The sequence below is a fragment of the Rhagoletis pomonella genome, unplaced genomic scaffold (assembly GCF_013731165.1).
Source record: "Rhagoletis pomonella isolate Grant_MI unplaced genomic scaffold, Rhpom_1.0 Rhpom_scaffold_00010, whole genome shotgun sequence".
Lineage (NCBI taxonomy): Eukaryota > Metazoa > Arthropoda > Insecta > Diptera > Tephritidae > Rhagoletis > Rhagoletis pomonella.
This window is the reverse complement of record NW_023458564.1, coordinates 34972522-34996918: the sequence shown is the minus strand read 5'-3', so window position 1 is coordinate 34996918 and position 24397 is coordinate 34972522. Positions and strand designations below refer to the sequence as shown.

At 37.2% G+C, this 24397-nt stretch overlaps 1 protein-coding gene across 1 annotated transcript; it reads right to left on the bottom strand.

The window, feature by feature from the left end:
• Positions 1-3175: 3175 nt before the first annotated feature.
• On the bottom strand, positions 3176-18051 carry LOC118746282 (X-linked retinitis pigmentosa GTPase regulator-like). Its single transcript, XM_036480123.1, has 6 exons — positions 17330-18051; positions 6487-6705; positions 6202-6417; positions 4685-6040; positions 3411-4616; positions 3176-3336 (listed from the first exon to the last, which is right to left on the bottom strand). Exons 1-6 carry the CDS (start codon positions 17466-17468, stop codon positions 3239-3241), a joined length of 3234 nt encoding a protein of 1077 aa, XP_036336016.1. The 5' UTR covers positions 17469-18051; the 3' UTR covers positions 3176-3238.
• Positions 18052-24397: the final 6346 nt, after the last annotated feature.

Below are 24397 nucleotides of genomic sequence, written 5' to 3'. Positions count from 1 at the left end.
ACAACACATCTACACTTCATAACAAATCAAAATTGTAAAATTTTTCAGTTTGCTGATGATTTTTTCATAGTTTGTTCACATCCCAAACAAAATCAAACCAAGCAATTATTAAAAGACAAAATTAACCAATTTAATATTGATGGTAACAAAATTAAATAAACATAAAACTAAAGTAATATATTTTAACCAACGAAACTCAAATTAACATTCAAATTAATTAGATTAATATTGAACAAGTACGTAAAATTAAATATCTTGGTAGAATTATTAACATAAATAATGCATGCGATTATCATGTTAATCAAATCATTGAGTAAACAAATAAAACGTGTCGTTTCCTTAATATTATTAGTGGTTGTAAATTTGGAATACACCCTTCGAAAGCACTTCAAGTTTATAAAGCTTTTGCTCGTTCCAAGATGGATTATGCTTGTTCATCTTTTGCCAATATATCGCAGTCTGGTTTACAAAAGCTTAATACTTGCTGCAATGCAAATATCAGGCGTTGTCTATGTCTTATTAGATCTACTCCTACTCATATTATTTATCATATGGCATTAGAATTACCATCAAAAATTCGTTTTGAATTGACAACAGCTAAAGAAATAAACAAATACATTGCATATAATTTACCAATAAAAGACACAGTTCTTACAAATAAACTTTATAAAAAAACTAGTTATTTTAAAATATATAATAAATTTAAATAAATTTTTTGTAATATAGCTTTAGTTCTAGATACTCTCCTTAATTCTCCAAAAATTAAATTTAATAAACTTTTTTTAAATGATCAATCCAGCCCATAGTGATATTGAATTAAACGAAAAAGCGGATAATGCAGCTTCCACTGCCTTACAGAATGGACAAAGAATTCAAACTTTATGGTCTGTTAAAGATGCTATAATAGAAATTAAAAGTAAAATAAATGAAGAGTGACAAGAATTTTATTCTAATAATATTATAACTAACGGAAAATCTTATGGAAAAATATTTTTAAACATTCAGAGTAAACCTTGGTTTCATAAAAATTCATATAAAATGACACCAGAAGAAGTTAAACAAATTAATAGAATTCTAACAAATCACATTTTCAGCAATTAGACATTATCAAAAATGAATATTTTTCAAAATCAAAATTGCGAATTTTGTAATACAGTTGAAAATAGTGAACATATAATTTTCAAATGTAACAAATATAACAATTCACGAAATAAATCACCATTAATTGACTTTCATCAAAATACTAATGGCAAAGCATATAAATTTATCACTATTACTATCACTTTAAAAAACATTGAAATTAATTTATAATTTTCTAAATTAATCTAAGATTGGAGATGGCGTTTTAAGCTTTTTTGCTGGCCAATTAATTCTTCTTATAAAGAATTAGGAAGTAACTTTAAATTACAAAAAAAAAAAAAATACAAAATTTCGTGAAAATTTACCCTTAAAACATCACAAATGTATAAAAACTATTAATTGCGTGTTAAGTTGAGTTCTTTACTCCATTTATTTGCGTCAAATTGATAACAACATAGTGCGAAAATTGCAAGTGTTTTTGGCAAATAACTCTCTAATAAATTAAAAATATTAATTTCCGATCTCGGGTTGTTATTATTCGCGTTAGAACGCGTCGATCTATACCCATCTTGAATTGTTTGGTAAATTTTGGCCTGGTTTCGCTGAAGTGCACTTTTACCTTAATTTCCACCAAACAAAATTTCACCTTTCAAATCAATAGAAGGGAGCGGACCACGCCCACTTTTCATTTTTGTTTTAACTCAATGGCCACTATACTACACTTATGCCGTATTTTCTGTCACTCTTTTTCATTTAAAGTGTGTTTGCATTGTTCAACTTTGCGTTCAACATTTGCGTTCAACTCAGCGCAGGGTTGCACGAAAAAAAAGTTGAATGGCTAAAAATATCAAAATATGAAAAAATATCAAAATATTCGCCATAAAAAGGTGTTTGCATTGTTCAACTTTGCATTCAACTTTTGGTTGAATGGCCTTTCAACTAATCGCTTTCAACAAAGTTGGTCGCCAGCCAACATTTAGCCATTCAACTTTTTTTTCGTGCAACCCTGCGTTGAGTTGAACGCAATTGTTGAACGCAAAGTTGAATAATGCAAACACTGCTTTAGCTGAAATTTGATAATGGCCCGCTAAAACCAAACACAAAATACAAGTAAAGGCCCATCCACATAGAACTTTGGCGTTGCGTTGGCGTTGGCGTCGCTTCAACAGCTGACTATGAATACAAGAATTCAAATGCCGCCGACCACATAGCCGAAATTCGACAACGCTCACGCCAACATAAAGCAAAAAGATGGCCAACTCTCAACTTTTCACATGTGTCGCTCGTGAGCTGTTGCAAATAAATAAAGTTATGTGAAATATTTTTCCTTTTCAATCAAGTGCGGGCAAGAAATATCGTTTTTAATGCAATTATTGATATGAAATATTAATTTATCTATCGTTAGAATGTTAATTTAGTGGCCCAAGCATTCGCTGCCAGGCGTTCATTGTAGCAAGCATACTTTTAACGTGCGTTCTGTGAAACCAACGCCTAAGCCAAAGCCAACGCGAAAGTTCTTTGTGGACCGGCCTTAAGCTGAAGGTACATAATTTTATTTGCTGCGGCGTTGCGTTGATCCGTTAGTGTGTTGACGACGTTGAAAAATTTGATGTTACACACCTTGCGTTGTGCCGCTCATTGTTTTGTAAACAAAAACCAGCTGATAAGCATATCCACAAATGTAATTTCAAATGTCAACGCATGAACGCAACAGAAAAGTAGCGAGTTGGTTTACTTTCGACGGCAACTGCGTTAACGCATTTGTAACGGCGTCGTCTGTAACAGCTATCGTGCAAACGCACGTGTTAAATTTTATTTGACATTGTCGGCGTGACGCATTTGCCGCTTCGCTTCACTTTTAATTGTCTTCGTTGAATCGATACCACCTGGTATGAATACGCCTTGATCGATACATTGGTAAACAGTTTAGCATGCCATCTTTATGATGTGTTCTTAAACCACAGCTAAGCTCGCTATGTTTATTTAACAGCTGATTTGAACGAATTTTGTGCAAAATCTGATTTACAATTTCACCGTGTATAATTTTTAAGGTAAGCCTTTTTTGTACGTGATATTTGTATAATAAATTGTGTCATTATATTATACAGTAAGTAATAGAGAAATGCATACATTAGACTGAAGATATATTAATGAGAATTTACAAAATTGAGCAAACTTTTGACGTGTTTTCTTGGTTTGAGTTGTCGCGGCGTGTTGTGGGGTACTTGTCTTCCACTGAATACCGAGGAGGATCATCTATAAAATAGAAAATTACATATTAAAATCCTCTTGTACATATGTAAGCAATATTATCCTTTTAAACAACTGACCATCGACTTCCACTGATTTTTCATTTCGACAGGATATTCCACGAAAATCGCTAAAGAACTGTCGTACTTTTCCCTTCTCCTTCTCTGTCTCTTGAACTACTTCTTGTCGGAAAGTATTGGCTTCTTCTTGTAGTGCTTTTTTACTACGTTCGATAACATCGTCAAAAGGATTCGTAGTTTCAAAGGGATTGCTATTTTCAAAGGGGTTACCAGTCGAGTTTTGCGTTGAATTTACGGATGCTGTTGTGCGTTCATCATCTTCTCCGGTGGTAGTATTCGTTTTGGCACCTTCCTTAGATGCAACGTCCGATGCTGATGACACCGCATCTTCTTCAGTGGGAGGTGGCTTAAGGACTTTACCTTGCAACATGGTGTTGATATTTTCTTTGGCGCTTTGAACTTCATTAGCAATTTTGGTTGCTACAGAGTCTACAGCATCTTTGGTTCCATCAGACATTTTGATAAACACATTCCCAACGGCATTTTTTGCTCCAGTTGCCGCCTTTTTTGCGCTATTTCCTATACCTTCCACTGTGTTCATAGCATCATTGGCAACATTTTTAGCATTTTCTCCTACTGATTCAACAGCATCTAGCGCACCTGATGTAGCACCTTTTGCTGCACTTTCCAGAGAGTGGCGCACATCGGAAGCAGTGGCAGCTGCTTTCTTGGCTGCGTTTCCAATTGTGTCAGTAAAAGTCTTGCTTGCTTTCTCAGTGTGCGACATTAGCTCAGTTGGTGCCGATGTTATATCTTCCTCACTATGCTCCGCCTGCTTAGATAAATTATCCTTGCTCATCGCGACATATTCATTGATTTTGGTTATTTTCGACTGAACTGTGTTTTCTACACCTGACTCAATTTCATCTACTGCGTTTTTAAATTTATTACTCATCCTCGTGACATCAACTTGAGTCTTATGTGTTTCCATCGCATCTGTATTTGCACTATTATCTATCTCATTCGGTGTTCCATTTGACTTTCTATCGATGTCTTCCGCTTGCTCTTCTAAAGAATCTAAAGTGCTTTCAGTGTCATCCCTTTCAAACGATTCCGCCTTAACATTATCTGTTACGTCGACCCCATTGTTTATGAAGCGAATTTCATTTACGACAATGGTACTGTTGAGTGGATCTGTTGTAGTGTTGATTTCTACAGTTAATTGTTCGTCTTCCTCAAACGGGAGTGTAGGGGACGAAGCGAGTGCTTTCACGACCAAAGAAATACAAAAAACAATTATTTATAGTGAATTGTGTTATGAGTTATTAACTTACCATTTTTAACACTAACACCCCTAATCTCACTTTCGGCCTCTGTACTTTCAGGTATATTGTCCAAGCTATCCATTAGAGCTGGTGAGGTGCTGTCAATATGGTCGTGCTCCATGGCTGCTTCATAAGAATAGTTACGTAATGGAGTTTTCTTGATAGTCGTCGGTGTACTCGCCGTTGTGCTGCTCTCCGGGTAGGGAGTGTGGGGTCTCAACAATTTGTCACTTATTGGTGATGCTTTGCTTGCAGATGTAGGTGAGAATTTTACTGAGTGTCTGGATTTTTTCGAATTCTCTGATCCAGATGGTGAGCTTGCTTCATTATGCTCTATAACAGCTGCGGAGGTGATTAAATGTGTATCTTTTATATCCCCGCTGTGATTCTTATTTTCATTTAGTTCCCCCATGGTGTTGACTTTATTTTCAGAAATTTCGCCATTAAGATGTTCGCTCGTTAGTTCTACTCCGAGCTCATCAGACACAGATTCTTCCGCCTTCACTTCGGCAGCATCGTTTTTGGTTGTCGTATCTGTTTCTCTGTTTTTTTCTGCTAGTCCAAGTTTGCCGTCACCTTCGATGTTTATCGTGTTACTATTAACATCGGCTATCATCGCGGCATCCTTCTCAATCGTTTCGTTATTTTTATTTTCAACTGCTGCTGCTTTACTTTCCCTATTTTGGTTTCTTTCTGCAGGCCCATCCAATAGCGTCGCAGGCATAACGAAAGTGCGGCTGGAGAAACGATGCGGTTCATAGCCAGGCCCCACAGCTGCCGAGATTGTAGAATTTCGTGGTAAACCATGCACCAATATGTGTTGATTGCCCACCGCCACATCGAGAAGTCGTAAGTTTTTGAATTTAGATATCTCACGAAACGTTTTGAGGTGATGACCGCTCTCTGAGAATGTAGTGTAAAATTTGTTGGCTTTTGTTAGAACCGCATAGAAAGAGAATCCTTTCAACAATTTCCATATCGGCCCATTTTCTTCGCTGTCATAATCGTAGAACCGCTGAAATATTAAGCTTTTTGTACGCAACGACTCCATACTGCGATAGATGCTACCAGAATTGGTCACGATGTAAATCTCATTCGTTTTCGATATGTGCATAAAAATGATTTGTTCCGTAGGTGCGAGATTTTGCTGGAGTTCAGTAAACTGTGAAAAGACAAACTCGTTAAGGTGGCCGGTGAAAAAGAGCTTTCCGGTCGTCGTGAGCACCAGCGTTGATTCCGGACCACACACGAATTGTTGCACTGGCGCACCCAGATTTATTTCATGGGGCATTTGAACGGAATCATGTTTGGTCAAGCCTAGCTGGTAGTTTTGATTAGATCCCCATGCAATGAGGCGCCCAAAGCCTGAAATATACAGAGTTCATGTAAATTTCATAAAAGCATTTAAATGTGATCCCACAAATATACATCCATACATATGTACATACACACTATAGTACCCATAGTTTACATAAAAATTCTTGTCTAAATACATACATATGTACGTCGTATGTCAAATGGCTTACTAGTCATTAGCACGAAATGCTCATTGCCGGCCAATACGTTCGTATAACACTCCGCGTCCTCATTCTTTGCCAGATAATCGTCCAACTCATCGATTCGAAATGGTTTGCGAATAATTTCACATTGCTCATTCGCCACCGTGGCAGTGGTAAAATTGCGCGCTACATTCGATTCAGCTGGAAATATGTTGCGCCCACTGAAGAATAACTCGTTTGAATCTGCAATAACGAAACGGTATAAATAATTACACGGTTCATAGATTGTCGAAATTGTGTAATAATACGAACGAGTTAGTATTATGGACCAATCGTTGCCAAAAGCGATGTCGGCTATTTTCAAACCCAATGTTTTCAGTGACTTTACACAAGTGGGTTTAGTAATTATATCACCATTACTTCTTGTGTTACCGTTGCTTTTGCTATTATTACTGTTGTTGTTATTCGATTGGCTACCAATACCCAGCTGGCCATAGTAATTCTCTCCCCAAACAAATAGTCGTCCACTTTCTGTAATAGATACGAAAAAAATGAATTAATTCACTTTGTCTTGCCCTTTATGCATTTGTTTGTGTTCTTAACAGCATCAACATAAGTATGTATGTACATATATGTACGTACATATTACAAGTTTATATAGTACATATTGTTATTATAGTATCCCCGTAGATAATTTCAGGAGTTAAAAGCCCTTCCGAAAGGCCTTTCTGAGAGTCAAGAGGCCTTCCACTGTACATTCCTTCCTGTTTTGAATGGAGTGGCACAAATTGAAGGTCTTCTTCTTTCGCTACCCATGGAAGGCCTTCCAGAAGGGCTTTTGTAGGGCGTACTTCAGGAGGTCTATTGGAGGAGTACTTTTAAAGTTGCTTCTTTAATTTATAAAAATCATACATCTTTTGTTGTTGTTGTCGCAGCATACAAGTTTCCCAAAGAGTTTTTTTGGAGTGTTGCTGGAGTGACAGTCCTTGGCCAGATATAAATCTGGGTTGTTCCGGTTACGTAGGCCCGACTGTCGTGTGAACTTATCATATTTAAGGTTTATATCAAATATGTGTTATTGCAGCTTAAAATGTTTATTGAAATTCCTTTGTAATGCTAAATAATACAAATTAATGCATTCGCGTGAATTGTAAACGGATAAGTTCTTCTAAAAGGCATGCAAGGAAGCACTCTTTCAGACGTCCATAAACCTAGCTGACCCAAGTTGCCAAAAATCAATAAAAATTAGCTAGGAATTAGGTGTTTTTTAGGTGTTAATTAGGGCCTCCAAAATTAATTTAGGTGTTCCATTGGTTTCCGAGAAATTCGCAAAAATGTGTGGGTCAACTATGTTTACGTAAACACAGCTGACCCATCGTTAAATTTAGGTATTAAAATTTTCCAAATATATGCAGGAATAAGGTGTCTTTTAGGTGTTCTTCAACGCCACTAAAACTAATTTAGTAGCTCCATTGGTTTCCGAGATATTCGCAAAAATGTGTGGGTCAGCTAGGTTTACGTAAGTTTACGAAGTTAAACTTCGACATTTTATGTAATTTTTTTCTAATTTCGGAGTATAAATTCGTACAGCAGTTTCGAAGTTTGATTTAAAATTGTTATAACTTGGCTCTCAGATGGCCTACAGACTTCTTCTTCTTCTTCTTCTTCTTCTTCTTCGGCGCTATAACCGCCTAAGCGATTTTGGCCGAGTTCTGAAAAGCACGCCAGTCGTTTCTCCGCTGTGCCAACTGACGCCAATTGGAAACGCCAAGTGAAGCCAAGTCGTTCTCCACCTGATCTTTCCATCGCAGTGGGGGCCTCCCTCTTCCTCTGCTACCACCAGCGGGTTCCGAGTTGAATACTTTCAGAGCTGGAGCGTCGGTATCCATTCGAACGAAATGGCCAAGCCAGCGGAGCCGCTGTATTTTAATTCGCTGCACTATGTCCATGTCGTTGTAAAGCTCATACAGCTCATCGTTCCATCGTCTGCGGTACTCGCCGTCACCAACGCGTAAAGGCCCGTAAATCTTCCGCAAAATCTTTCTCTCAAACACTCTAAGAGCCGCCTCATCGGATGTTGTCATTGTCCATGCTTCTGCGCCATATACCAGCACGGGCATGATGAGTGACATATAGAGCGTGGTATTCGTACGTCGAGAGAGGACTTTACTCCTGCATTTCCTACCCAGTCCAAAGTAGCACTTGTTGGCAAGAGTGATTCTGCGTTGGATTTCAATGCTGACATTATTATCGGTGTTAATGCTGGTTCCCAAGTAAACGAAATTCTCTACTTTCTCGAAATTGTAACGGTCAACAGTGACGTGGGTGCCAAGGCGCGAATGTGCTGACTGTTTGATGACAGGAGATACTTCGTCTTGTCCTCGTTTACCACCAGACCCATTCGCTTTGCTTCCCTATCGAACTTGGAAAAGGCAGAACAGACTTCGCAGTTTTTGTTACCGATGATGTCGATGTCATCGGCATAAGCCAGCAATTGCACGCTCTTGTAGTAAATTGTTCCTGAGCTGTTCAGTTCTGCAGCTCTTATTATCTTCTCCAACATCAGATTAAAAAAGTCACATGACAGGGAGTCTTCCTGTCTGAAACTCCGTTTTGTGGCGAACGGCTCGGATAGGTATTTCCCTCTTCTGACGGAGCTGGTGGTATTGCTCAACGTCATTTTACACAGCCGTATGAGTTTTGAGGGTATGTCAAATTCAGACATAGCGGCGTATAGGCAACTCCTTTTAGTGCTGTCAAAAGCGGCTTTAAAGTCGACAAATAGGTGGTGAGTGTCGATCCTTTTCTCGCGGGTCTTTTCCAAGATTTGGCGTATAGTGAATACCTGGTCTATGGTGGATTTGCCAGGTCTAAAGCCACACTGATAAGGCCCAATCAGTTCATTGACAGTGGGCTTCAGTCTTTCACACAATACGCTTGTAACCTATGCTTAGACGGCTGATCCCGCGGTAGTTGGCGCGTATGGCGGGGTAACCTTTCTTGTGGATTGGGCAGAGCACACTTAAATTCCAGTCGTCGGGCATGCGTTCATCTGACCATATGCATGCATGCATGCACCTTATCAACTCCTCGCCGCCGTACTTGAATAGCTCAGCTGGCAGGCTGTCAGCTTCAGCAGCTTTGTTGTTTTTCAGCCGCGTTATTGCTATACGTACCTCGTCATAGTCAGGCGGTGGAACGTCGACTCCGTCATCATCGACTGCGGGCTCGGGTTTTTCTTCTCCACAACTTTCCGTACCATTTAGTAGGGCGGAAAAGTGTTCCCTCCATAATTTAAGTGCGCTCTGGACATCAGTTACTAGGTCGCCATTATTATTCTTACAGGAGTACGCCCCGGTCTTGAAACCTTCCGTAAGTCGCCTAACTCTCTGGTAAAATTCTCGAGCATTCTTCCTGTCGGCCAGCATTTCAAGCTCTTCGCACTCACGTATTTCGGCCTCTCTCTTCTTATTGCGGCAAATACGTCTCGCTTCCCTCTTCAGATCCCTATAGCGGTCCCACATAGCGCGCGTTGCGCCCGATCGCAGCGTGGCCCTGTAGGCGGCATCTTTTTTCTCTCCAGCTTCGTGACACTCCTCATCGTACCAGTTGTTCTTTCGGGCTCGCTGAAATCCGACTACTTCTGCGGCGGTACTTAATGAGCGGGAAATGTGGTTCCACTGCTCGCATATGTCGGTTTGTTGAAGAGTGCTCTCTGAGAGCAGGTGTTAGAGTCGAGTAGCGAAAGCGCTGGCTTTCTGTTGTGATTGCAGCTTTTCGACGTTAAGCTTTCCTTGCATATTTGGGCGCACATTTTTTGCTGCACAGAGGCGGGTGCGTATCTTGGCTGCAACAAGATGTTTCGGCCTCGGAGTGTGCGTATGTCTAAAACACTGGAAGCGTGCATTCCGTCTATCACAACATGATCGATTTGGTTTCTCGTTTTTCGATCCGGAGACAGCCACGTAGCTTGATGGATCGTTTTATGCTTGAACCTAGTACTGCATACTACCATGTTTCGGGCCCCGGCGAAGTCGATCAGCCTCAATCCGTTGTCGGACGTTTCGTCGTGGATGCTGAATTTTCCGACGGTGGTTCCAAAGATCCCTTCCTTGCCCACCCTGGCATTGAAGTCGCTAAGCACGATTTTGATATCATGACGGGGGCAGCGCTCGTACGTGCGCTTCAAGCGCTCATAGAAGAGATCCTTGGATACCTCATCCTTCTCTTCCGTCGGGGCATGGGCGCAGATGAGCGAGATGTTGAAGAATCTCGCTTTGATGCGGATTGTGGCTAGACGCTCGTCCACCGGGGTGAACGACAGTACTCGGCGACGGAGTACACAAATCCAACTCCGAATTTGTGCTCCTTTACATGGCAGCTGTAGTAGACGTCGCAAGGCCCCAGACATTGCTTGCCTTGCCCCGTCCAACGCATTTCTTGGATGGCGGTGATGTCAGCTTTTGTCCTTACGAGGACATCAACCAGCCGGGCAGAGGCACCTTCCCCATTAAGGGTCCGGACATTCCAGGCGCATTCCCTCAAATCGTAGTCCTTTATACGTTTGCCGTGGTCGTCATCATAAGGGGGGGGTCTCATCCGAGGCTTTGCCTTGCTTCTTCACTGGAAGTGGTTTTTACGTGGCGGGTCCCAAACCCAGCGCACAACCCATTGTTGGGACAGGCTTCTACCTTGGCTCAAATTAAAGGTCTTGAATTGCACTTATTTTTCGAGTGATATAAAATTGAGTGAAGGATGCACTGCTGCATGCAAATAGAATTTTTTTTGTGGAGGGTGTTGCGCATTTTCTTCCATATAACATGATCAAAATATTTTTTTACATGGAAAAAAATCCGCAACACCCTCGACAAAAAAAAATTCTAAAAAATCAACGGTAATTTTTAGCGACTTGAAACTTACACTTTATTATACTAAAATTGAATGAGCTACAAAACTGCATACCCGAAAATTTTCTAAATATTCTAATTAAAAATTTTGAAATTTTGATGGCAATTTTTTGAAGTTTGATTAATTTTTTTGCATTTTGTGCAAGCTTTGCAACTTTTGTTATTGTGGTTTCTGATATAGATTGAATTATATTTTAAATGAAAATTATTAAAAATAAATAAATAAACATAATTTGCAAGCAATATCGTTTTAATTTCGTTGCTAATTAGTTGCACGCATCTGTATATAAAGTATACCAAATTAAAGGGAATAAAATTTCCTATTAAATGAGATCATTTTCAAAATTCATCCATTCGCGTTTAAGTAATCTTGATTTCAAAAATAGCTTATTTTGAACTTTAACCTTTGATAATTCTTGTTGTTGTTGTTTCTATCGATTCGAATATATTTTTTTTTTATTTGAGAATCGGAGCCGTACTGCTTTTATGCCAAAATTTTTTTGTTTATTTTATTATACAAATCTTAATGAAACATCCCACTGTTAAACAGGCGAAAACAAATGTAAACACCTAAATTTAAAAAAAAGTATTATTTATTGCAGCTTTTATGATTTTCTTGCAGCTGTGCATCCTTGTCACAACTTTATATCACTCGAACAACAAGTACATTGTAGGGCTATAAAAGATCTTTAATCCTCTCAGAGCCCAATTATAGCGATTTTGAAGTTTAGCTTAAACATTTCATCATTCATTTTATTTAATTTTTAAATAGAAAAGCAATTTTTGGTTTTCGTTTTTTAAACAGTGGAATCGTGTTCCTCGTCTCAAATCTATAAGCTTAGTATAATAAAACATAGAAAAAAATTTTTTGGAAGAAATCCGTTGGTTTTTATGTAGGTAATATACATTTAAAATATGAACCAGATCGGGCTATACATATGGGGTTTTCAAAAATCTCGACTCCTGTGCCACCTAGCGTATTAATTCTTGCATATTTCATCGTCATCGGGTTCTGAGCTAAATTTGAAATTTCAAGTCTCAAGCTCATCGGGAAATTGGTTAATTTGACCTAAACAAACATACTTGCATTCATACATGCAAAGCAAGTTAAATAAAAGCTCGTAAAAAATAAATAGCAAATGGCGGCACTTCGGTCTGAAGCAAAACACTAACGTGAGTGCGCCAGTGCGTATGAGTGACTTTTTTGAGCGCAACAACCAGTAGGTACATATTCCATATGTCGCTACTTAAAGGTGAAAAGGTGCCAAGTCCATTTTTTTGAAATTGTTCAGGAGATACGAAAAATCGATGTATGAAGATTTGCATTATCTGTCGTTCTGCATAAAGATCTAAATTTTGAAAAAAAAAGTGCACTTGGCATCTTTTCACCTTAAGGTAGCGATATGTATTTATACATATGTATGTACATTCATAGTTCAGATGCATTTACAAGTTCTGTACTCTACATAATACGAAGAAAATGTTAGAAAACTCACAAAAATTTAATTATGCTGTTGCTTTAACTTATTGAAATACGTCTTGTGCTAAAAAATGTGCCCATGATTTCTTGCCACACAAACCCGCTTCTAAAATTATGTGAACTTCCTTCGTTTATTCGTTCCAACGTAAGAAATTTTTTGTTCATGTTGACAGGAAAATTGCATGCTAAATGCAATTTAGGAAATTACTTAACTATTTACTTTCATTTTCCGTCCAGTACGGCGGTCTCTTGTAACTTGAAACACTTGAACTTTTGTCAATTGCCTACTTTTTGAACCCAGCAGCATAAATTTAGGGTGGTTTTTTTTCGAAAGTTGAAATTAGTACGCCACGAAAGTGGAACAACTGATGACGGCTAATTAAACTTACCAATATGAGTGCCTCACGTATATTCTTTACGGTCGAACCAAGTACATACACAAGGCGACAAATAAAATTGTACACCTTCTTCAAATATGTATAACTAGCCAATGCCCGCTTGCTTCGCGGCGCCTAATAAGATCTTTTGCGTTGGCCAATACAAAAATAGCGTTTAAAAGCAAAAGCGGTCTGTAAAGTAAACATTTTTAGTTTAAATTACACGAATAAAGAGCAGAATCCTCCTCATACATAGGCCAAGAATAGTCGCGCTGTAATACTATATGGAATACTAATCCCTTTCGATGTCATGAGTTTTAACGATGGTCTTATTTCCACCTGTGAGATCTCTGCCAAGCGTGCGTAATACATTGATCCGATGTACCACGTAAGCCAATAAAAGTCCTTATAAGGAAACTAAAGAGCACAGATGAGCGTTTTCAGTTATAGGAAGGCCAAGAAGAAGAAGATTGATTTTCCAGAATTCTATACCATTTCTACGAAAATTTTTATTTTTCCCATATAAAAATACATGGAAACACTTTGAGCGCTTTGAGACACCTCTAAATATTTTTTGATTTCAAAATAAAAAAATAGCGGTATACTTTTTTCGATATAGAACAATCCTAGGGGGCGAGAGCATTACAATTCCGACTTTACTGTTTTTGGACCACCCTAATGTACATATATGTTTAGAATGAAAAAAAATCATCATGAAACTAATACACGTTTCGAATTTGCTTTAACAAAATCGGTTCATAAATAGGGCTTTTATCGGGTCCGTTTTTCGCAAATGCTTTTTTCATCATGCAGGTAGCTTATACTTTGAATTTCAACGAAATCGGTTCATAAATACGACTCCCGGGCCACCTAGCAGGTCTATTTTTGGTAAACGTATTTTCCATCATGCTGGTAGCTTACATTTCGAATTTTAAAGAACTCAGTTCATAAATACGATTTTTATAAATAACTCGACTCCAGCGCCACCTAGTGGGCCTTCGCATACGTATTTCTCATCATGGAGGTAGCACACGTTTTGAATTTGAACGAAATCGGTTCATAAATACGACTTTTATAAATAACTCGATCCCAGCGCCACCTAGCGAGTTTTCTGGTAGCCTATAATAGGACCATATATGCAAGGTATAACCTCTGAAAATTTGACTGAAATCTATGCAGTAGTTTTTGAGTTAACTCCGAACAACGAAAACGGCTATTATTTTATATACATATATAGATATTCACAATTATTTTCATGAAAAATTTTTTGCATTAATTGTTTAGGAAAATGTAGTAAATTCTATAATATAAACCAACTACCTACATCAAAGTTTCACACTTTATATGAAGTTCAAAAAAAAGGTCAACTTTTTATTGAGAATTTCTAGAAAATTTACGAGTTTTGTCAATTTTATTAAAACAAATAGAATTTTTTTTGTGGATGTTGCCGGTTTCTTCCATATAAAAGTAAATAGTGTTTATTCGTTATATGGAAGCAAATGCGACAAACACTATTAAGAAGCATATGTTAAAAAATAAAACAATAAATAAAATTGATTTGAAAAGACTTGATTTTATTTATTTAATACATACACTTGTGGTCAGCTAAACAAGTCAAGGGGCATTTTGACTAGTTGTGGCTATTTTTATTTTGTTTATTTAATGTTCATATTTTTTTATAAAAGTTTAGTACTTTACTTAACCAGCGCCACTTAAATCCGTACAATACTTATGAAAATTCAACAAACTTTAACATTTGCACCCAAAAATTTAAAAATTTTTATTTAGAATTTTTTGAAAAATTTAAGGTAATTTTAGTAGGTTAAAGTGCAAATTGCAAGGCGCTAGAAAATCGCGTTGATTTTTAATAATTTTGCACATTACCGTCAGCCAAAAAAATTATCCAAAATCAACGCAATTTTCTAGCGTCTTGAAATTTGCACTTTAACCTACTAAAATTTAATAAGCTACAAAACTGCAATGTTAAAGTTTGTTTAATTTTTATAATTTTTGTACGAAGTTTGAAATTTGGATTTATGTGATTTAGGTAAAGTGCTAGACTTTTATAAAAAAATATAGTCATTAAATGAACTAAATTAAAAATAGCCAAAACTAGTAATAATGTCACTTGACTTCATCAGCTGACCACAAGGGTACTTTTAATAAGAGTAATGATGATCACGCGAGCGTTACCCTCAACGCCGACTAAAGCCCTTCACTTCACTTCACTAAAGCCCCTGCTTCACTTTCTACCTGTGGAACTATATGGTAAACTGCAGGCAAGCTGTAATGCTATTACACTAAACGCGCTGATCAAGTGGAGTGATTCGAGATTCGGACACTCTAGAATTCTGGAAGATCTTCCAGCAGACTTCAGGCGCCTGAACTACACTGTCCCGCTCACGGGAGTGATGAAGGAGTATTCAGTCCTGATCTCTTACTCCGACTCAGCAGCCTGCTACACTGATGGCTCCAAGTTGGACCTGCAGGTTTGAAGTGGAGTATACTCGCAAGAACTCTCACTTAACCTCAGTTTTCATCTGCCAGATCTTTGCAGCGTGTCTCAAGCTGAACTTACAGTAATCAACGAGCTGCAAGATGGCTTATCGATTGTTCTATTAATTCTCATGATGTAGCTATATCTTCTGATAGCCACGCAGCTATCAAAGCACTTAATTGTGACAAATCGTCGTCGAGGATTGTCATGGAATGTAGGCGTACCCTAAATGAGCTGGCAAGGAGATATGTCACTCTTGTCGTATGGGTACCAGACCATAGAGATGTACTGGGCAACTTGTTGCGGCTGAACTAGCAAGGAAAGACACCTTACTGCTCGAGATGCGGGCATTTTGCTATCCTCCTGCAAACTCTGGTTGGAGAATAATTTTATCGAACGGGCAAATAAAAGATGGTCTGCGGAACCCATGTGCTGGACTGCAAGCCATATTTGTCCTAGGTTGGATCTACTCTGCTCCGGCATGTAAATGGCGTTCTACCCGGGAATTGCCTGATGGTAGCCAACTCTAGTAGAATGGTTATGTAGTCAAACGGCTACTGTCGTAGCTGCCGTAATGGAAAGGAAATTGAAAACGTAGAGCAGTACATCTGCCATTGTCCTGCATTGTCGAGGGCTTGTCGGCGCTTGTTTCTCCACTGTTCCTTTGAATGTTTGGCTGAACTGGATTCAGCCAGTATCTACAATTTTATGCGATTCATTAGGGCTACAAATTGGTTTTACTTCTACGGTATGAGAAGGGAAGTAAGGAGTCTTGTCCCGTGCTCGGTGGGACAGGCAAGATAACCTAGCCTAACCTTTTTAATAGTATGTAGGGTTATTTTGAATCAAACTTTTATAAATGATATTCTAATGCTTCCATTATTTCAGGTGTTATACCCTATATTACTTCTTCTAAGTCTTTGACACTTTTAGGTGAAAAATCCGAAAGCAGTTGTAGTCACTTTCGGTTTCAGCGCCTCAAAAAATATAGGAATACACATCCATCTCATGGTTATAAGGGGCTACCGGGAAAATGGTCAATTGAAATTATTTTTTATAGTCATATTCCTTTTCAGCGACCCCATAACCCTAGATATAGTGGGGTTTTGCCCTCTGCTTCGAATTTTGTTTTGTGTGCTTGTGTAATTAATACACTACTGCTTTCAGATTTCCACCGAAAAGTGTCACAAGACGTATTGTTTAGGGGTTGGTATGTTCACAAGAGTTAAGGCCTGAACATTGTGATCAACTAAATGCCCGAAACCATAAAATATGGTATTTCCCTTAGAAGTAAAATTTGAAACAAATTTTATTTTAAGTCTCCTGAAAAGAACCAGAGCTTTCCGATAGCGGTTATTTTTTCGGTATAGAGCAATCCTAGGGGGTGAGAGCATTAAAATTTCGACATTACTTTTTTGCACCACCCTAGTGTTCACACTTTCCTGGTTGTCTAGTATTATTCTTTACTGTATTTTATTGTTGTAAACCGAAAACAAAATAACATAACCAGATAACCAGACGGATGTGAACAACCTAATTATCTTCATATTTAGATGTATGGCGTGGTAACTTTTATCTGAACAGCTCTGTTATTATGTGCATACATGCTTACGTTTAAGCGAATTCGTGTACAAAATATTATGGCTTAGTATCGATATTTAAAGTACTGCTTTGTTCGCTTAAGCTTAAATTTCTCTTACTCAAAATTATTATTAATCACCTGTGGTAGCCCTAAACATAAATACATGGGAATAAATACATTAGAATAAAGTAAAATGGAAATTTTACAAACTTTTCACGCTGTATGTATGTACTTAAGTATAAATAAGCGGACAAAAATAATGCATTATCTTCTAAAGAAAAATTCGATATTTTTCTCCGACACAAAAATTACCACATATGACAGCACTTTGATGGGGTCCAGATATCAATCGCTTAACTGGATCGTTTTTGATGTAAAAATAACTCTGCGTGTTCTCAGCCAAGTAGGACTTGCCAAGCGTAAAAATGGCGCCCGTGTTCGGTATATCCATTCGAAATTTGATTTGATTTGATTTGAATATTAAACCTCACTAGTCGTTGGTTGCACTTTGTTATAGATATAATACAACTTTCACTGCATCTGTTCACTTATTTTCTTTAAACAGCACATTTCTCAGCTATAGATTTTCCGGCCATAAATCAGCAACGGAAATCACATTCCAAAAAAAAAATTCCTTTCGAGCACAACAACAACCGTCAACCGCAGAAAATGTCCCTCGTATGCGCCACGGCGAATCGATTTTCGTTTTAAGCTTGTTCTTTATGCTCTAGCCGAACCCGTTAACCGGGCAAATGGAGCACCACATTAAAAAATAATTTAGCATACATATACATATATGTATGTACATGCACATGTAACTATGCCTTTCAATGAAATTCCGAGGGTATAATGGACTCCTGTTAGTTTCACTATGTATTTGAACGCTTTTTTTATTATAATTATTTTTGTGTATCTTTTTGTCTAACTAGCGTTATTTATAAATTAAGACTTGCGTGTTGCGTCGCGTTTTCATTTATCGTACTTATCGACGCTTAACGCTTGCCATGGCAGCAGACGAGCGATTTGTGTGCTGTGGTCAGTCGGACGGTTGGTAGTAGACTGGACATTCGCTCTTTTAGCAATTGGCTAACAAAGCGGCTTAAGGATATGTAGCCCTTAAAGCGATAGCGGTGTGTTCGCTGTTGCTTCTGTTGGCGGTGTGAGGTTGTTGGACTGTTTAGTTAACTGTTGTTTTGACCACTGCTTGCTGCTTTTTATGTAAGTTTTTGTGTTAGTATGCTTGTGGTAGAGTTGCGCGTGTTGGTTCGTGGAACAAGATGGATTGGGTAGCCCCCCTATGGATTTCCATGAAATTGTGCCATTCTTTCCCCTTTTAGTACATAATGGCTGAAAATAACTGTTTTATACTAGCCTGTTTCAGCTTCTTAGCTTCTATTAAACTATTTTGTTTGCTGTTTTTTTTTTTCTTGTGGCGGTGGCCACCTTCTGGCACGCACTTTGGCGCCCAAACCAAACAGCTGTACTGTGTTGGATTACCAATCCAATAGCCAACGCCAGTAGTTAAGTGGACGTGCTGGACGATGCCGTCATTGTTGCTGAGCGTGGTAGTGGTACTTGTATTTTTTCCATTGAATTGTCATCGTACTTGGGTATGGTTATTTCTGATTTGAATGTGTCGAGAGTATTGTGTGTGTGTGTGTGTGTGTGTGTGTGTGTGTGTGCCGTAGTGCAAATGAACACTTATTGTGGGAACTTTGTTCGATTTAGCGCGGTATAGCCCTGTACAAGCATGCATACAAATGTATCTATAAATAATACCTATGCGATTTGCATATATGTACAAACATATTCACGTTTATATCCTATTTGTACTTATTTCATTTTCTTGGCCGAATGCGTAATTTTGTGTCTATGTTTTATACTTTTCAGCTGTATAACACTTCCTTTTTCTGTGACATATAGAAATTCGTGCGTTGATTTCTGGGTAAGGTAAGTGTTTGTGAAGTATGTTTGTATTATGATACTCCCACCATGTCAGAAACACCAACAATCCAAAAGAAATTGTATCTGTATTGGTTCCATTAATAATGACTACATTTAAGCTTAATACGAGGGTCACTAAAAATTCTTTAGAATCCGCAAAACTAATGCTATTTGAGTTGATCTTATATTTTTATCGAAAAATTTTACATTTTTTTAGATTTAACTTGCTCAGAACGTAAGAGCGCTCTTTGTGTTGTTTACAGTTACTTCAAAGTTTAAAGTAGTGGATAAAAAAGGTTTTCGCTGGCTGATTGTTTACAACTTTCGCCCTGAATTAACACAACAACGGTAATTGGTGAAATGCATTCAAGCTTTGTCTACTTGTGTCTTGTGTACTTCGCTCGGCTATGAACATCGAAAAGGTCCTCCGATTTCGGCTTATACTCTTGAAAATATCAAAGCTGTGCGCAGGACGATATTGGAAGATCGTGAGGCGGTCCTGGGCATTCACGCTGATACCATATATACTTGGGTATATGCGGCCGAGCTAGAGAGAAAAGACCAATCAGCTGTGAAACGACAAAAGTTCTTAGTGCAAGAGGCATTTTGAAAAAATGGTGGCTTATTTCTTCGCAATCACGGGTCATGTGGCTATAGCGGCGTTAGAGGAACGTAGAACAGTTAATTCTTATTGGTAAACAATCATTACCTTTGTAACGGTTTTGGTCAAAACATCCCATTGATGAGACATTCACCGAACAGGACTGATTTGGCGCCTAATGTTTTTTTTTGTGTTCTCGTACATCAAGGATAAACTTCGCGGACAATGATTTTCATCGTCAGAAGAAGCTATTAACGCGTTTTTGAGGTACCGAATTCACTGCGTGAAAAATGGTTCAGCAATTGGTTTGAAGGAATGCAAAAGTGCATAAATAATTCCAAAGAGTATATTGACAACCAGTAAGACCATTTTTATCAACGATTTTTTTTTGTTGTAGAGAACAAATTATCTAAATAATTATCTAAATAATAATAAACTACTTCCCCGTTTTGTATGAAATATGAACAGGGAATTTCGTTACTCATACGCCACGTATTCCCATTTTTGATCAAACTTAATAAGAAAACAATAACGATCGATAATACGGAAGTGATAAGTCGCTGCGTAGTACTTGCCGCTGAAATTATTTAGATAATTTCTTTCTCTACAACACAGTATTTTTTCCATCTTGATACGATTAAATATCTGCTTCATTGAGCGATTAAACAGTCAATTTCTTAAAATTAAAATTAATTAACTATCCTATGAAAAAACTTTAATGACTAATTTTGTAAATGAATTACAGCCATTTGAGATTAATATCAAGTATTTTTCAAAACCTCGTTTCTAAAACCTTGTTTGCTTTTGAACGGCTTTGACAGGTCCTTCCTGATTTGGATGGAGCTGACGGTCGCGCTACACGTCACTCTACTAAGCCTTATAAGTTTTGTAGGGCTCCCAGATATTCGTGTATCAAGGGCCGCTTTAAAATCGACAAATAGGTGGTTTTTGTTATCTAGTGTCTTTACCAGGATTTGATGCACAGAGAAAATCTGGTCAATGTTGAACTTACAAGGTCTGAAGCCTCCTTTATGTATATATAAGGCCCAATAAGTTGGTTCATGTGTATAAGGCTTCAGTCTTTCTCACATTACCTTTTATGCGTTGTTGAGAAGGCTTGTCCGAACCGTAATTGTGGATTGGGCAAAATAAATTGAGCCTCCAATCTTCATCAGACCAAATTCTGCTTAACATCTGCTACACTTCGCCGTCGGCTTTGAATAACTCAGTTGGTATCTCGTTGACTCCGAATGCTTTATTACTGTTCTCTATTGGTCGAGTAAAGACACGTAAGTTTCGTCACTATATGTATATTCGCCTGCGGTATTTTTTAACATCAGCAAAAGAAATATAAGAGCAAGTCCTGCTATCTTCAAACCTATTAAAATCATCAAACATAAAATGTTTCCCCCTATTGCGAATGTCGACTGGCAGTAGATAAACGACTATTAAGCGATTATCGATTATCGATGCTATTGCGAGTGTCGCTTAGTCGCTCAATTAGCGACTGTGAATACTTTTTAATCGCTCATCCTTCTATTGCTGTTTTTTAGTCGTTGGAGTTTGCGTTTATAAAATTTACATAAGAAAGTGGTACTATAATGGATAAAAAGTAAGTCAATTGAACTGGAAGTTGTAAAAAATTGTGAAATATACATATGCATGTATGTGTCTGAATTACAGATCAAAAATTATAAGCAACAAAAGGCAACTTGCGCGGTTGGTCGTACTGATGCAGGAGAGTGAAGACATAGGCAAAGGAATTTCCGGAAAGAGTAGGGTAGGAAGCTCCGCTTCTATTGGAAAAGATACATATACAATATTTCCCATCCACAGTGTTTTTGCGCAGAACCAACATCAAAAGTTTATACAAAAAAACTGCATAATTTATTAATTGACTAGTGCTCGGAAATTTGAAATCTTTATTTTAAATTAAAGTTGAATTCTTTCAATACACTTGTTATGTTGTTATGTTAAAGTTTTTAAACTCGGGTCACGCGTTTGGACACAAAAACCCAACATCATTGTACAAAAAACTTAACCGTACCGTATTTCTTAAACTTCCATAAAGTTTATTAATGAGGAAAACAGCTTTTCCTGCAAATCATGTAAAGCCTAAAAACCGTGAAGCATCGGGCACGCAACTTCTATTCATAAAACTCACACATGTACATACACCTTCCAAGTCCAAGGGATCCGACGAACCTCGCAATTCCCTCCTTGCTTTAGCCAACTCTACTAATCTATGAGCTTCCGCATCATCTTCCTCATCACTAAATCATATTTCAACTGTGTCCATTTTTTAAATTTTATAATAAAAGCAATTATTTTAAAAATGATGTAAATAAAATACTCAAGAAACAAATGTAAACAAACAAACAGCTGTTTACAATTCTGTCAACCATTCACAATAGTACAAATTTTTATCGATCAAGTTACACAATAGCAAAATAAAAGATGATCGACTCGATCGACAAATTTCTATTCTACTGCCAGTCGACACTCGCAATAGGGGGCGTTACCTATGTACAAAACTGTAACATCTGCCTTAATTTACATTTTTGTCTGCTGGTTTTTTTATTGTTGTTGTATTGACTTCAAATCATTATGAGAGAGGGAGTAGGGATGTACCAACAAGAATATACAGCAAAAGTATGAAAGTCGTTAGAACTTGGAAAGATAGCGATGGCTGAAGTAAAAAGTGTTACACCTTGTTACAGTTTTGCCCGTCACTGTATGTATGCACTGTAAATAGTACATATAGATCCAGGTCTAAATTTAATTGATGATGACCGTTAGCACAATGGCATTTGGATTTTTTCAAATTCCTCGTTCATAACTATTTGTCAAGATCCTTTGCGAGTTAGTAATTCGGCTTGGGATCATCTTTTTTGCATATCGTCCTCTTAACATAGAAATGCCTCATGTACCATTTTTGTTTCGTTAGAAGTATAGCGACTAAAGGTCTGCATCGGAACTTAGCTTGCTTCACTGTGAAGTTTTTTTCAAATATTTATGTAAACTACTCATACTCTAACAAAGAGGGCATGGAAGGAAGAGAAGTGAAGATATTGAGCGCTGTATACATAAAAAAAGTACTCAAACAAATTATATTCCGAAAAAAGAGGAACATAAATCAGCAGTGCCATGCTGTTAAACTTCCACAAAAAAGAGGTTCCTTCACAAGTATTTTTTGAGTATTTTTGGAAGTTTTCGTTTAATGCTACATAATGTTAATGTTAGAGCTGACTCTGGTGTTAAATAGCAAACATGGACAAACAATGTAGGGCGCTCCGAATATTTAGCCAACAGCATATTTTTATAAAGAAAGTGGACTCATTTTATACAAAGAACCAATTTTTATTTGTACAATACGGCACTTTCATTTCCCAATACCAGGCGCGTATACATATGAAGTGGCAAGCTTTCCCTATGTATTTAAAAATGCAAATTTAAAAATTTATACAAACAATTTTCTGCTTAGAAATAGAAAACTTGTTACTTCACATGTATGTATGAGCGCCTGGTATTGGGAAATGAAAATATCAATTTGACAATAAAAACTGGTCATATAGACAGGTCGCGGGAAAATGGACACACATTTTTTGTTATTTAAAAAATTACATAATATGTATGTACATAAATCATGTATATGTATGAAAGATTCGAACTTTTTTGCAAACACTGAAGCGTCCGGCGAGAAATGTAAAACAATATTTTTTCCCACCTGCCTCCATATAGTACATATAGTCACAAATACAACACCGTGCGACAGTAAAATTTTGACACACAAATCAATAACCTCACGAAACTAGAAACCGAATATAGTAAAACTAAACTTCTTAGCTTTTCTCTTAGACGTCAGGATTTTTTTTTATGACTTCGACATTTCAAATATATAATTGATTAAAACATTAGTATATTTAGTGCAATGGAAAATAACAATATGGGTAATAAAGGAAAGAGAAAATTCTATAGAATTGTAAGAGATTAACTTTTTTGGTGCAAAAGGCGGAAAGGGTATTTAAAATGTGCTTTTAAAATCGTATCCTTGAATATTCTTGAAAACTTCTAATATTTATTTTTGAAAAAATTATACGTTAATGACCAATATTTACACCCTCGAATTTCGTCCTTCTAACTTTATTAGTTTAGTGTAAAGAAATATAATTAAAAGGGCATTTTCTATTCATCCTTGTGATTCAAACAAAAGTTTTTTATAGAATTTATAAAATTTTTACTTTCACTCGGCACCCATACTGTTATTCTACATTGCACAGAATTTTTAAAAATAAATTTTTTAAATAATCATATCTTTGAAATTTCAAAGAGAGAAAAACTAAACACGCAGTTTTACTAAATATATTTCACCCCTAGTTTCGGGAGTATATTGATTGCATCGTGTGCTTTGATTTTTGTCGCACGATGTAATACATATGCATATGCCCAGATATGTAGTTAAAAAAAAACTACTTATAAAAGTTCAAATGCCATTGAAATTTAATTGTAAGGTTATTGCTACGCAATCGGTTTCGCGAGGTGCCAATCCTGATTCCCAGCTACGTGTGGGTATGTACATATTTTTAATTCACCGTTACTGCTTTAGCGAACAAGTTCTTGTTTCTTCTAATGCCAAGAACACTCTTAATTTTTCGCTTTAAACCATTAATCCTTCAAGGTAATGTTGTCGGATATGTCTAATGATTGATTAACTTAGTTTCTGTCGTAAACTTCAACAATGGGCTTAATAACTATCCAAATTACATGTTGTATGCACGAAAGTGTGAACGTATGTATGTATGTATAATAGGGGGGTCCAAAAGCAGTAAAGTCGG